We start from the raw sequence: 16,226 nt of genomic DNA, 5'->3' as shown, positions 1-16,226 counted from the left end.
TTCTCTACACACATGCATGTTACTGTGTATTCTGTACACACATGCATATTACTCTGTAATCTGCACACACGGGTGTTACTCTGTAATCTGTACACATGCGTGTTACTCTGTATTCTGTACACATGTGTGTTACTCTGTATTCTGTACACATGAATGTAACTCTGTATTCTGTATCCACATGGTGTTATCTGTATTCTGTCCACACGCATGTTACTTGGTATTCTGTCCACACACGTGTTACTCTGAATTCTGTCCACATGCGTGTTACTCTGTATTGTACAGACGTGTGTTACTTTGTATTCTGTCCACACGCATGTTACTGTTTTCTGTCCACACGCGTGCTACTCTGTATTCTGTACACACGCATTTTACTTTATATTCTGTACACGAGTGTTACTCTATATTCTGTCCACAAGTGTGTTACTTTGTTTTCTGTACACACGCGTTACTCTGTATTCTGTCCACACGTGTGTTACTCTACATTCTGTACACACAGGTGTTACTATGTATTCTGTACACATGCGTGTTGCTCTGTATACTGTCCACACGCATGTTACTTTGTATTCTGTTCACACACGTTATTCTGTATTCTGATCAGTGTCATAGTTATACTATTCTATACACATTCATGTTGTTCTGTATTCTGTACACACTCATATCACTCTGTATTCTTTACATTCTCCTTATCATAAGCCAAAGGTGCCCGTTATGGTACGATTTGGTATACAGAGTAAGTTCAGGGTGTACAGTATACAGAACAATCTATGTGCACCTAAATCACAGTAAAAAAAGCATGCACTGAATAAAGTCAGGGTGTGTGGTATACGGAAGAACTCAAAGGCGTATAGTACAGAGTGATGTGAGTGAGGGTGTGTAGGCTGCATAGTACAACATTAGTCAATACGGGTTATGATAACAAAGGTGTGTGCAGATAATAAGATGAAATGTGTAGGCCATAGGTACTGATTCATGCTGCAAAAGAACCCTCTGAGAGATTCTTCATGTAGGCAGCCTCCTCAGCTTAGTTTTCTTTTCAAATAATTTTATTGAGGTTTACAATAACAGCTTATGGTAATACAATAAGAAAAACAGGGAATAACATATCCCAATTAGCAGCACATCATGACTCATGAATAACAGTATTTTATGCATACATCACAACTCAGTGCGAGACACTGGAATCATAATAGGCTGCCTGATTATGCAAACTGGGGGGATTCAGCCCCCAATGCAACCAACCGGACTCACCAGCCCAGAGTGACTGGGGTGCCCTGAGTAGGAACATTAAACCCGTATATTCTGCAAACCTGACCTCGGTTCCTCTTAAGGAGGACCGCTTTACCCTTAGTGACAAACATTAAAGGAGGAATGAAAAGAAAAGAAAAGAGAGGAAGGAGATAGTTGGGGGGGGGGGGGGGGGGGGGAGGATGACCAACCATGGTTCCGAGAGCGGCTGTCCTTATAAAGGGTGACCTATAGTAAGTTTAACCACAACCTGTTATAGTGATATAAGATCTCTAGGGGTCCCAGATTTTGTTCACCTTGTCACTGTAGTGGCTGGATGGTGTACTGGTTAAGGGCTCTGCCTCTGACACAGGAGACCTGGGTTTGAATCTCGGCTCTGCCTGTTCAGTAAGCCAGTAATTCAGTAAGGAGTTCTTTGGGCAAGACTCCCTAACACTGCTACTGCCTACTGAGTGCGCTCTAGTGGCTGCCTCACAAGCGCTTTGAGTCCGACAAGAGAAAAGCGCTATACAAAAAAGGTATAATTATTACTTCTATCAAGGAGGATACCTGCTAGCTGTTCTTGGACCATAAAGTTAGAAATCCTAGTTTTTACTTCCTCAAAGGGAACAAGTTTTTTCTTCCATGCCCTGGTGATGGTTTGCTTAGCTGCGACAAATATGAAAAGAGCTAAGGCCCCTTGAGATCAATGGGGAAATGAAGCAGTGCAGACCATGGGTCTCTGTGAATCTGTTTATGAAAGACCGCTTGAAGCAGCCGATAAACTTTGGACCAGAAACGGGATAGCATGGAACATGACCAAAAAATATGCATAAAATCTCCTGGAGATTGGCAGCCTCTAAAACACAAACCTTTGCCTCCCAGGTGGGCCAATCTTGAAGGGACCCAGTACCATCTCATCATAACTTTCAGAGAGGACTCAACCAGGCCCAAGTTAATCGAGATGTGGAACGTGTTCCTCCAAGCCTTGGCCCATTCCTCATTAGGTCTCGACCCCCACAGGTCTATCTCCCACTGAATGTGGGGCTGCTGACACAATATCGAAAAGAGACCATTGGGGCATTTCCGGATCTCTATACAAGCTTACTAAAGGGGCTATTTGGGCCGCCTGATAAGCCCGTAGGTCAGGGAATCCCAGTCCGCCAGAATGCTTAGAGACATACAGGGTAATTCTTGAAACCCTCGGTTTGGATGTCCCCCATATAAATTTATTGATCCTTGATTGCAGGTGTCTCAGGAAATGGGGTGGTATCCAGACCGGGAGTAGTCTAAACATATATAATATTTTGGGAAGCAAGGTCATTTTTACTGAATGAACTCGGCCGAGCCAAGATAACTGCATAGAGGACCATTGAGTAATATAGAGAGAAACCTGTCTAGCCAGAGCATAATAGTTAGCCTGAAAAAGTGATTTATAACTTGGAGTTAATGTGATTCCCAAATAAGGCATCTGGCTAGAGGTCAATTGGAATGGAACTTCTTTACACAACAGATCCCAGTCCCCTATTTCCAATGTGACGTTCATTAGAATAGATTTATTAGGGTTAATGGTCAGGCCCGATACCTGTGCTAAATCATCCATGATAGCCAACAAGGCAGGGATGGAAGACCAGGGATTAGTTAGAAAAAGCAGAAGGTCATCAGCAGAGATTTAACTTATGCTGGGACCCTGCTAGCTCAAAACCCTGTACCTCCTCTGAGCTGCGTATAATCTGTGCCAAATGCTCCATGGCCAAGATAAATAATATGGGTTAAAGGGGGCACCCCTGGCGGGTTCCCCTATTTATTGTGAAGCTAGGTGAAGAGTAGCCTGCATAATGTACCTGAGCAGTAGGATTTGAATATAAAGCCTGGAGCCAGGACTGAAAAGGGGCACCAAAGCCACAACGCTGGAGCAAGAAGTATAGGTAATCCCAAGAGATGGTGTCAAAAGCTTTATATATGTCTATACTTAAACAAACACCAGGGATATTTCCATCCTTCAAGTTTTCAAATACCTGGATTGCCCGGTATACCGCGTCAGATGCCTGGCGACCAGGTACGAACCCCACCTGATCCTTATAAATTATTTGGGGGAGAAAGCAATTAATACGGCTGGCCAGAATCTTGCTAAGAAGTTTAATGTCCACGTTAAGCAGCGAAATTGGGCAAAAATCCTTGACTTCAATGGGCTCATCTTCAGATTTAGGGAGCATAGCTATGTTAGCTTGGAGGGAGCTGACCCCTGGAAGGCTACCTCTTTTGTATTCATTAAACATCCTAGCAAGGAGAGGAGCTAATAGTGGGGCACATTTTTTGTAAAAAAGAGGGGTATACCCATCAGGGCCCGGTGGCACTTTTAAGGGTTTTTATAGCCTCTAGTACTTCGTCTGAAGAGATATCTGCATTGATTTTTTCGATAGCAGTGGTAGAGGGCTTTGGGAGATGAACTGAAGAAAAAAAGGACTCAAGCTGTATATAATTCTGCCCGCCGATTTATAGAGATTTTGGAGGAAATCCTGAAATAAGTCAACTACTTTACAAGGATTAGCCATAGGAGGATTAATGGGGCCTTTGACTCGTAAAGTTGAGGGTATATATCTAAGTTTTTTTTAACTTGTTTGCTAATAGGGTGGCCGCAATAGCAGCATAGGGGGCGATATACAGGCTGGGAACGCGAACAATCACTCGCGTTCCTGCCGGAAGTGTTCGCCGGCGGGTCCTGGACCACCGGAGCGGGGCTGCGAGGGCACCGATCGGCTGCAGGGGGCTGAGGGAAGCCCCAGGTGAATTAATCTCATTTTTTTTACTTGGCTTTAGGTTCACTTTAAAGGGTACGTTATTTGATACTAAGTTAACTATTGCCTCCTATTATGCTCCGAATAGATTTCAAGAGCGGTTTCTATCTCATCTATTGCAGTTTGTGGAACGGCATAGTGAGGGTCTGCTTATATTATGTGGAGATACAAACACGGTATTGGACGTGAAAATGGATAAAGCATATAGTACCAGTTCTACAGCAGCTCCCCACTCTCATTGACCCTCTCAGTCCGACTGCATGGAGTGAACTTTAACAGAAGATATAACATGTTATATAACAAGAACGACACTTATCTCAAACAAATGACCATGGTTAGAAAGTGACCCTGTAGCATGCGAAGCAGGTGGTCTATATAGCCCAATCTGGAGACCTGGTATTGCTATTAAAACTAGCTAGTTACAGAAACAAGCGTCATTATGGCTGGTTTGTAATACAGTCTGACCTAAAAGAGAAAAAACATGTGAAAGAACATAAACAAGAAAGACCCCTTAAAATGGGGCCATAACCCATGCGTTTGAAAGTGAACTTGTATTCAGACTGTAACTATAACAACATGGCGCCTTTGAACAGCGGCCTTGTCCCAAGGCCTGAGTGGCTCAGAGAGCCCAAATAGGCGAAAAGCAGATGCAAATATAATTAGCACTCAGCCTGGGTCAGAAGATGTAGCCGGCGGAGGCCTTTCTTTGTTTCGGAGCCTAGAGGAGCGTTGCGGTTTGGCCTTTTCCCACAGGGGTGGCGAATAAGAGGGCCCGGGGCTATGAGAAGGGGAGAGGGCAGGTAAAGACAGCTTTAGACGTTCCAGCTTCTTCTGTGCATCTTCTGGGTTGTTAACAGCATAGTCTCGGTTGTTATGAGTGAAAAGTAATTTGAAAGGAAAACCCCATCGATATTTTATGCTGTGAGCTTGGAGTATTTTAACAAAAGGCTTCATTTCTCGGCGTCTTTGGATGGTGGCTGGAGCAATGTCAGCAAAGATCTGATAAGGGTGACCTTGAAATACCAGGTCCTCTTTATCTCTGTCAGCCCGTAGTATGGTCTCTTTGGTCTTGTAGAAAGTAAACTTCATGATGATGTCCCTGGGAGGGGGGGGGGGGGGGGGGGGTTTGGTTTGATAGGACCTAAGGATCTGTGGATTCTATCAAATTCAAGCCGTTCTATGGAAATGGCAGGAACTAACTCCTGGAAGAAAGCTGTTATTGTGGATGTAAGATCATCAATACTTTCAGGGAGGCCTCGCACTCGTAGGTCGCCCCTGCGGGCCCTATTCTCAAAGTCCTCCATGCGAAGCTGGACTGACTCTAGGTCTTTCTCATGATCATCTAAAACAATGTCAGCATTATCCATCCGCCATTCAAGTTCATTGGTTCTAGCCCCCTGATCCTTAATTTCTCTAGAGAGGCGAGCAGCCAGCTTACCAGTGGCCTCCTCCAGCTCTCTCTTTAAGATTACCTTAAAGCTGTCCAGGAGCGCTTGATCTCGGGCTGAAAGATGTGTAGGGGTCTTGCTTGCAAGATCTTGCTTCTGCTGCCGGATTTGTGAAGTACTGTGGGTAGTGGAGCGGCTTTCGCCGTTTGAATTACTGTCCGGGCGGTCTGACTCTCCCTTCTGACTCGCGGCCGGCGCCATCTTGGATCTGCGCGAGCGAGGCTGCTGAGAGTAGGTAGTGCTAGATTCTTCCGTCCGGCTGCCCTTCTTACCACCCATTGGTCTCCAAATAGCTGCTGACCGAGAGTCGCCTGAGTGGGTGAGTGCAAATGGCTATAGTGTCGCCAGGAGTGCTCCAATGCAGCCGGGGTGTGCGGAGCTCAGTTAGGACGCGTCCATCTTGAGTGGCTGCTAGCCACGCCCCCCCTCAGCTTAGTTTTAAACATGCATATGCCAAGGCTCTGCATAGTGTATAGCAGCAGTAAAGTGCTGCATGGACTGTCTTCAATTAAGATTTCAAGAAAATCCCAGAGGATTATATTGTTTGGGACATACTACTGTAGGTTATTTCTGTATGAATGCTGCATTATAGCAAAGTGACATCACTAAAGTGAACCAGAGCCGAAGCTGGGGTCCAAAACAAGATCTTACCCTGAAGAGAGGGAAGCCTCAGGACCCTATTGAGGCTTCCCTCCCTTGTTGGCAGCCCCCTGTTGAACAACACACCCCGGAATCAGGACCGCGCAGCTTCCCTTCCTTATTAATGGCCGCGCTGTAGCCATGCGAGCCCGTCTGCTCATGTGCAGTAACCCACGACTCACTGTGCATGGGTGGGCGGGCTCAGTCGGCTATTGCGTGGCCATTAATAAAGAAGAGGATCTGTGCGGCCCCTGATCTGATTAGCGACAATGCATCAGAATAGAGAGGGAAACCTCAATAGGATCCTGCGGCTTCCCTCTCTTTAGGTAAGTATCTGATTCTGTGTACCCGAGTTTTTGTCTGAATCACACCAGACATAAGCATGCAGCTAATCTTGTCAGATCTGACAATAATGTCAGAAACAACGGGTGTGCTGCATGCTTGTTCAGGGTCTGAGGCTGAAAACATTAGAGGCAGAGGATCAGCGGGATAGCCAGGCAACTGGTATTGTTTAAAAGTAAATAACTATAGCAGCCTCCACATCCTTCTCACTTCAGTTATACGTTGTCCTTTAATGTTTGCATAGGCATGTAAGTGTTACAAGCACAGCTGTATCCGACAGTAATGTGTGTGCAATGCAAGGCAATAGTGTTCTTGTATGAGATGGATTTTATAGCACTTGGATCCCTGGTGGCTCTTGCTAATTCCTCCAGTCACTGGTAGGGGATTCAGTACTCAAGCAACTGTGGCAGCTGAGTGACAGAGTGTGAAATCCATGGGAATTCCTGTCTTGCCGTATTGATATGGTCATGTGACATGATCGTAGGATTTCACATGACAGCCCGATTCTCAGAGGACCTCAGACAACACTAATGATCAGGGGCGCCGCGAGGCATAAAGCGAACCAAGCGGTCGCTTGGGGCCTCACAATCTTAGGGGCCTCGGCGGCTCCGTGACGTCGGCGTGACGTCACTTTTTCCCCGCAGCCCCGCCGGGCTGGCAGAGCAGAGCAGGGCTACAGGAAGATGGCCGCCGCCGAAGCCCTGCTCTGGAGACTATGTCTCCAGTACAGGGCTTCGGGTGGCCATCTTCCCGACCCGTAGCCCTGCATGAATCAGCGCGGGAGATTGGAGGAGGAAGCCAGGAAGGGAGCTCCGTGGGAACTGCGCGCCTGAGAAGCCGGCCGGGAGAGGAGACCAGGGAGAGAAGACTTCTGCCAGTGCCAGCCTGCCAGGTGAGTAAATTCTTTTCTTTTTGCAGCCGCAGCCCTAATTGCGAATTTGCGATTGATTTCTGCTGAACTGTGCCCTAATTGCATTTGATATCTGCTGAAAATGTGGCCCTAATTGCGATTGATTTCTGCTGAACTGTGCCCTAATTGCGTTTGATATCTGCTGAAAATGTGGCCCTAATTGCGATTGATTTCTGCTGAACTGTGCCCTAATTGCGTTTGATATCTGCTGAAAATGTGGCCCTAATTGCGATTGATTTCTGCTGAACTGTGCCCTAAATGCGTTTGATATCTGCTGAAAATGTGGCCCTAATTGCGATTGATTTCTGCTGAACTGTGCCCTAATTGCGTTTGATATCTGCTGAAAATGTGGCCCTAATTGCGATTGATTTCTGCTGAACTGTGCCCTAAATGCGTTTGATATCTGCTGAAAATGTGGCCCTAATTGCGTTTGATTTCTGCTGAACTCTGCCCTAATTGCGTTTGATTTCTGCTGAAAATGTGCCCTAATTGCGTTTGATTTCGGCTGAAAATGTGCCCTAATTGCGTTTGATTTCTGCTGAAAATGTGCCCTAATTGCGTTTGATTTCTGCTGAAATGTGGCCCAAATTGCGTTTTTATTTTCTGGTGTCTGGGGTAACTGTTGCTGCATTTATTATTTAATGGTCATAGTTGGCTATATTTGCTGTGCTACGGTTAAGCTTCGCCCATACAATGTCATGGCCGCGCCAATCTACGCGCGCCTCAATCACCCCAACATCCATTTTTCCCCGCAAACAGCCCCGCCCCAATCCGCCCTCCTGCTCCACCCACATGTCATGGCCACGCCCACTTATGCGGGATAGCCACACCCATTTTTCGCCGCGGCGCGCTTCGCGCGCCGCAGGATAGGGCCACTTGCTACAGTCCGCTTGGGGCCACAAAAACCTTAGCTGCACCCCTGCTAATGATTATATGATGGTGCTGTGCCACGCCCGAGACAGCATGCTACATGTCAGTGGCGTAGCTAAGGAGCTGTGGGCCCCGATGCAAGTTTTACAATGGGGCCCCCCAAGCACTCTATACACAACAATTGATAAGGTGCACCAAAACCTGCCGATGGCAACTACAGTGTCAGAGGTGCAAGAAGGGGATGGGGAACAGATTGTGAATGAATACCACTATTCAAAGCATCTATAGAAGTGATTATTATGAGCACAGGACCAATAGAAAGCTAATACTGTAGTTGAGGGAGGGCCCCTCTGGCCCAAGGGCCCCGATGCGGTCGCTACCTCTGCACCCCCTATTGCTACGCCCCTGCTACATGTGCTCTGCACTCCTGTGTGCCGGCTCACTTTCAGCCCGCCAGACCTCCCCACGCACAAGAGTTGGTGACTGCAGCTGTTCCAGTCCAAAACTGTAGAGCTAAATTAAGCTTCAAGGCAATAATGGCATGGGGCCCCAGCCCCATCCCTTGGTTCCAACAGCCCAACAAACGCCTCCTTTCCCCCTTGCACAAGAGTGTGTGATGGTCAGAGCAGATGTCTGCTTGTTTTTGGTTTGGATTTTGATGGAAAAGTCCTGGATAGTGACTGTTGTTGCAAGTTAGCAACAACATTATCCCGTAGATTTGTATGGGATCCAGGGCTGGGGTGTATTGGGAGAAGGGTGAGCCTTGCACGCCGCTCCTCCAAGTCCAAGCCTGAGTCTGGCAAACGGAGGGTTAATTGGTTCACCTGTGTGAATTTGCATAAGTACCTGCCTCACTCAGTATACAGTGGGCTGTTTGTTGGAGCAAAGAGGCTCCTGGGAGTCTGGCAGCAGGGAGGCTGCCAGGCCTACTGAATCAAGAGAAGCTGTGTGAGGTGCTGGAGGAGAGTTGGACTCCAGTACTGAGAATCCAGTAGAAGCCTGGATAGGTGACTTTCTCCTGTGTCTTCTCTCCGCCGCCGGGCGCTCCTCCCTGTCTCTCCTCTCCTGGGGCGTCCGTGTCACATGACAAACACTAGAGGCCACTAGTGGTCATGAAAGGTGCGTGCCATGGTGGCTCTAATGTGGTCCTTAGCATTTAGTGATGGGACACAGGCGCCCAGGAGAGAAAAGACAGTGAGGAGCGTCCAGCGGTGGAAGCGGTAAAGCGAACCACAAAATGTGAGCAATCTGATTTTTGTATTGAAGCCCACCTAGTGGAAAAGGGCCCTGAATTTGACCTGAATGTATTGCGCTTTGAATCAAAAAAGAGGAATATCGCTTTAAAGTGGCCCAGAACTCTTGCACAGGAGAGATGGAAAACATAGAAAAATATACCCTGTGTGTGTTTATAGAGAACAGCCTGTCTAATTCTCCCTTCTCAGCAAGTAATGATACAGCTGTCTGCCAAGTTGGGAGCTAATATGTAAACATGGGGAATTAACTCTTTCTGTGCTCCCAGCAAACCAGGAAGTAAACTGCATTATCTCTGAGGAGCTCTATAAGTTGTAACAAGGAAATGTTTTTCTTCAAAGTTTATTATGCTGTCGCTTAGCTTTTGGGGCAGAGAGAAAGTTCTGAGTTCAGGTCCACTTCAAGGCAACTAAAAAAGCAACACTATGCAAAGCACTGTGACACTGATCAGCCATTCCTAGTTCACCTCTTATCAGTGTGGAGCAATGAGTACTGGGAATGAGGACTGTTTTCAGGTTACTTGACTCTGTTCATTGATCTACCCCCTTAGTGAACAAGGCTTTTATCGCCGCTAAAAGACCTGGCTCTCCAGTTCAGCGTTTTCTCACATATTCCACAGCTGAGAACACGACTGATTGATTTTCTCAAGTGTGGGATGAAAGTGCAGCACAAGCAGCGGGCTGTGCAGCTGGGGGCTCGGAAGGTCAGGTCCAAGCCTAGATGTGACGATAGAAGAGTCAGCCACGGATACCCACTGGGAGATGCCTGCTTCCTATCTGCATACAGAGTAACAGCACCAGAGGACATGTCATCCCATCTGATTGTAGATGTCTGGAAAGCGGCAGCTATCTCTCTGAGTGGATGTGATTTAATTGTGGCTTCTGCACAGTGACAGCGGAGCTAGCATAAACAGATTAGTGGCCATTCAGCTGGAACAATAACTCGCAGCAATGCTCGTGGGTGGATCCATCAAAACTAAATGGCAGATGACCTAAGAGGAGTTGCGACACCACCCGCAGGTCCCTTCTATGATTTCACAGCAAGCCCAGGCGACTGGGAACTCTGGAGATGGATGCAAACCACTTATGCTGGATACACACCATGAGTTTCCGCGGCGCACGCGGCCGTCGATACGCGTCGATTCGATTATTTCCGAACATTTCCGAACGAATTTCGATGATTTTTAGGTCGCATGCCATGTAAAGTATGGCAAATCGACCTAATGATCCATCGAAACTTGAATCGGACATGTCGGAAATAATCGAATCGACGCGTATCGACGGCCGCATCGAACGCGGAAACTCATGGTGTGTATCCAGCATTACAATCATCAATATACCAAGATCAGTATTTCTAGGTCTGGGCATCAGAAGGGCTTGTCAGTCTCAGCTTTGGAGAGGAGACATCCGTACCTAAGATCTATCCTTTATACATTAAAGGAGACCAATACTTGACCACTATTGCGAAAAAGAAGGCAGTTAAAATCTGACAGAACCAACAGGTTTTGGGCCTGTCCATTTCCTCATGGGGGATTCTCAGGGCTTTCTTTGTTTTCAAAAGCATTTCCTGTACAACAGTTGCTAATACTGACAAAATAGTGTGCAAGTGAGTAAGGAGGCTGGCTGGTATCTTACTGTTTTGGCAGTTAAACTGCTGTTCAGGAAATGCTGTTTAAAACAAACAAAACCTTAAGAATCCCCCATGAGGAGATGGTCTGGCCCAAAACCTATTGGTTCTGTCAGATTTTAACTGCCTACTCTTTTTGCGGTAGTGGCCCTTTAAAACTAAAAGTCCTTCAGTTTAGCTTTAGACACTGAGGTAATTCTGAATATGATCATTTTTTTTTAAAGTTGTTCCATTAGGAATTTTAGGACATTGGTACTGTGGGATGTTTTGTGATATGCTTTCTCAATTAAGTACCATCTATTGGTATGTAGGAATGTAGTAAATTATTCAGGATAACTACTTTTATTGAATTTTTTTTTAATTTACATTCAGGGCTGTGGAGTCGGAGTTGGAGTAGAGGAGTCAGAGCAATTTTGGGTACCTGGAGTCGGAGTCAGTGATTTCGTAAACTGAGGAGTCGGAGTTGGAAGATTTTTGTACCGACTCCACAGCCCTGTATATATTGCTATATGTTGGTGACATTGCTGTATGTTGGTGTGTATCCCCACCCTCCTAGTGGTTATTAGTCTAGGCCAGGCATGGGCAAACTTGGCCCTCCAGCTGTTAAGGAACTACAAATCCCACAATGCATTTGTCTTTATGAGTCATGACTGTGGCTGTCAGACTTCTGCAATGCATTGTGGGACTTGTAGTTCCTCAACAGCTGGAGGGCCACGTTTGCCCATGTCCGGTCTAGGCTCTTTAGCTATGCGGAATTCTCCTCCCAGAACATTTTGGGAGAACAGTCATTATTTTCACTGGCTTCAGAATTCTCAAAAACAAACAATTCGCAGAAATCAACCGCCAGTACTAAAGATGTTGCCACTGGCGATAAACTGCAGAATGTAAAGAGAGAGGAAAGATTTTACAGGGGGGCAAACACTGACTAAATCATCTATAAATCAATATTGTAAAAAGCAAACAATTGTATTCATTACATTATTTTACTCTGTTCATCCTTAACCATCTTAGCGGTATGGACGAGCTCAGCTCGTCCATCACCGCCGATGGCTGCCGCTCAGGCCCTGCTGGGCCGATTTTGCTCAAATAAAAAGCAGCACACGCAGCCGGCACTTTGCCAGCCGCATGTGCTGCCCGATCGCCGCCGCTCTGCGGCGATCCGCCGCGAGCAGCAGCGAAAGAGGGTCCCCCCAGCCGCCTGAGCCCTGCGCAGCCGGAACAAATAGTTCCGGCCAGCGCTGAGGGCTGGATCGGAGGCGGCTGACGTCAGGACGTCGGCTGACGTCCATGACGTCACTCCGCTCGTCGCCATGGCGACAGGAGAAGCCAAACACCGCCGCTCTGCGGCGATCCGCCGCGAGCAGCGGCGAAAGAGGGTCCCCCCAGCCGCCTGAGCCCTGCGCAGCCGGAACAAATAGTTCCGGCCAGCGCTAAGGGCTGGATCGAAGGCGGCTGACGTCAGGACGTCGGCTGACGTCCATGACGTCACTCCGCTCGTCGCCATGGCGACAGGAGAAGCCAAACACGGAAGGCTGCTCATTGCGGCCTTCCGTGTTACTTCTGGCTGCCGGAGGCGATCGGAAGAACGCCTCCGGAGCGCCATCTAGTGGGCTTTCATGCAGCCAACTTTCAGTTGGCTGCATGAAATAGTTTTTTTTTTAATTTAAAAAAAACCCTCCCGCAGCCGCCCTGGCGATCTTAATAGAACGCCAGGGTGGTTAATGATGCAATGCTGAAGCTACCTTTTTTTCTCTGTTTTTGGTAATATATACAAATTCACATTAGCCCCAGTGTTACATTTTATGAATCACTATATGGAATATTTAGGAACATATATGGTCACCCTTCCTCATTCTGTCCAAAACAAAACAAGAATAAAGCCTATTGCCCATTGCTCTATATTCAGATAGATACAGCTATATAGATATAGCTGCTATAGGCATTTGCGAAGTGAGAAATGGGAAATGCATTTACCTTTTCTTTAGACTCCGTCTCCTTTGGTGTTGTGGGTTCTGAAAAAGCAGCCTGTAAATTCTGAGGGCAGAATTCTAGAACAGAAGGGAAAAACAGTAATATCATAAACAGAAGAGTGTGGCTGGTGAAATTACAGAACAACTATATGAAAAATAGTACATTTCAATATACTGCGTATATGTAAGGATTCCTCCTGTGGCGTGTTCTGTCCATTGCAGTGGAGCCGCAAACGGACAGTTCTGGCTTATCTGCTTGCATTCGGTTGTGCATCCGCAATGAGTTACATTGTCATTTGCAATTGCTCTGAAGTTCTGGGCAACTCAGGATGCTGTCATTATTTCACCAATGGTTTACTACAGCTGAGCTGCAGCCAGATAGCCCTGGATTTTCTGCATGCATGTTGTTGCATAGTACTGCATGCATTTGTTATGACAGTCTTTCAGCTAGCAAATGGTAATTAAACCAGCTCAGCATTGAATGATTACCCTTCAGCTGTGTGGAGATTTGCATGCTTGCATCCATTGGCTGATGCCAGCATAAAAGTCTGCCTCCCCTTTTAGATCTCGCCCATCATAGCGTTCAGCTCTCTGAGTTGTCGTTGGGTCTATGCTGTGAAAGTTGTTATTATTATTATTTAGTATTTATATAGCGCCGACATCTTACGCAGCGCTGTACAAAGTATATTGTCTTGTCACTAACTGTCCCTCAAAGGATCTCACAATCTAATCCCTACTATAGTCATATGTGTATGTATGTATCATGTAGTCTATGTATTGTAGTCTAAGGCCAATTTAGGGGGAAGCCAATTAACTTATCTGTATCCCTGGCTGGGATTCAAACCTGGGATCCAGCGCTGCAAGGCAAGAGCGCTAACCACTACGCCACCGTGCTAAATGTATAATCCCTTGCTCTGTATTGTCATGTCTGCTGGATGTTTGCTGACCTGCGGGGGTCAGTGAAATCCTTCTGATCCTGATAGTTAGATTCTGCCAGCACCATGTTGATGACTGGTAGTATTCCTTCTAGCCTTGTTCTTGAGGACGAACTATAGCAGCGGTTTCCATTAGCTCGCTCCTACCTGTTAGTCTTCTACCTGTTAGTCTATCTCAGTGTGAATTTCGCTGTCGCTGAAACAGCGACTAGATTTGCTGTCTGTCTGTCTTTTAAACACTATTACTTGTGCTTAGCTAGTTCTTGATAAATATATATGCAGACTTGCATTTATCCATTACTGGAGTCGTTTGTTATTTTCTTTATTCGAGTTATGGCAGATTTCTCAGTTACTGTGCTAGTCAGTTTAGCTTGTTTCGGTAGGTTGCGCTTATCGTAACCACCCGTGCTTAGCTAGCATAGTTGTGTTGTTATTAGTTACATTCTTTCCTGTAGTCTTGCCTGTGTGGATGCTTGCTGGTGACTTTCGTTAGCCTGCTTGCTCTGCTTCTGTGGACATGACTGTGAGCTGCGGTTGCTACTAGTTACGCTCTAATCAATAGTCCTGTCTTGTATCTGTCTGAAGGCTTGCTATCGCAAGAGCAGCGCAACATCGCACTGCGCTGCCATTGTGTCTTATTTGTAGCAATATCGGAAGCCCAGAGCTGCAGTTGCTCTGGGCAGCCAGTGTAGCCTCTTCCATTATCCAGCTCTTAGCCTTGTTGTGCTGGGTGTTCAGAAAGTATACCCCCCAGGCATTAAAGTATATGTTGGTGTGTGTGTATATATATATATATATATATATATATATATATATATATATATATATAATACCACTTCTCACAGAGTAAATGCACTATTACTTTTTTCCTACTGTGGACAGATCAGATCTGTCAGGTTTTGGGCAAGTCCATCTCCTCATGGGGGGTTATTAGTTATTGCTTTATTACAAAAGCACTTACTGATCTACAGATGCTCAGTCCAATTGACAAAATAGTGTGCAGGTAAGTAGGGGAGCTGGCTGATATCTTTGTACAGATCCTTTCCAAGCATGCTTTTGTAAAGAATAAAAGGTAATACTGTGAATCTACCACAAAGAGATAGACTTGTCCAAAATCTGTCAGTTCTGTCAGCTTTTCACTACCTACTGTGACAGCAACACAAAAAAAAATGTATAGTGCATTTTACTCGGGGAGAAATGCACTTTTCATATGTATGTATTTTAAATGTTAAAATGTTCCCTATAGTTAAAGAGACACTGAAGCGAAAAAAAAATGATGGTATTATGATTTGTATGTGTAGCACAGCTAAGAAATAAAACATTAAGATCAGATACATCAGTGTAATTGTTTCCAGTACAGGAAGAGTTGAGAAAATCCAGTTGTTATCTCTATGCAAACAAGCCATTAAGCTCTCCGACTAAAGGTAGCCATACACTGGTCGATTTGCCATCAGATTCGACCAACAGACAGATCCCTATCTGATCGAATCTGATCAGAGAGGGATCGTATGGCTACCTTTACTGCAAACAGATTGTGAACCGATTTCAGCCTGAAACCGATCACAATCTGTTGTGGTGGTGCTGCCGCCGCTCCCCCCGCCCGCATACATTACCTGCTCCGCTGCTGCGACTGCCCCCAGTCACCGATCTTCTTCTCCGTCTCCACTCTGGTCTGCTCTGGTCTCCGGCATGCTTCCCTTCTTCCTGTCTGGGGGAAGTTTAAACAGTAGAGCGCCCTCTACTGTTTAAACTTCCTGCTGGGACAGGAAGAAGGGAAGCATGCCGGAGACCAGAGCAGACCAGAGCGGAGACGGAGAAGAGCGGAGACCCGGGAGTCGCGCCGGCGGAGCAGGTAATGTATGCGGCTCTATTGCATCGGCCGTCGGGCACTCGAACGCCGCTAGCGATGCGCTCTTTACACGCGGGCGATCGACGGTTATTTTCCGCACGGCGCGATCGACGGGATCGGACGGAATGGATCGAAATTCGGCGTGTAGCGTGAACGATTGGCAGCAGATTCGATCCCAGTGATCCAATCTGCTGTCGAAACGGGCGCAAATCGGGCCAGTGTATGGCCACCTTAAGTTAGTCGTGGAGAGGGCTGTTATCTGACTTTTATTATCTCAACTGTAAAGTGAACTGTTTACTTTTTCTCTGCTAGAGGAGAGTTCATTACTTCACAGACTGCTCTGAAAGACTCATTTTGAATGCTG

General features: G+C 46.4%; 1 protein-coding gene across 4 annotated transcripts in view; it reads right to left on the bottom strand.

The window, feature by feature from the left end:
- The window catches only part of AK1 (adenylate kinase 1), a 190,756-nt gene that overhangs the window by 91,100 nt on the left and 83,430 nt on the right, over positions 1-16,226 (bottom strand). For all 4 annotated transcript variants that reach the window (XM_068248544.1, XM_068248543.1, XM_068248545.1 and 1 more), the window contains one exon: positions 13,083-13,156. In XM_068248544.1, coding sequence (XP_068104645.1) covers positions 13,083-13,156 — 74 coding nt within the window. The remainder of the gene's footprint in view (positions 1-13,082; positions 13,157-16,226) is intronic.

Source organism: Hyperolius riggenbachi, chromosome 8 (genome assembly GCF_040937935.1).
Source record: "Hyperolius riggenbachi isolate aHypRig1 chromosome 8, aHypRig1.pri, whole genome shotgun sequence".
In the NCBI taxonomy this organism is placed as follows: Eukaryota; Metazoa; Chordata; class Amphibia; order Anura; family Hyperoliidae; genus Hyperolius; species Hyperolius riggenbachi.
Note: the sequence above shows the minus strand (reverse complement) of the source record. Positions and strands in the feature narration are given on the sequence as shown.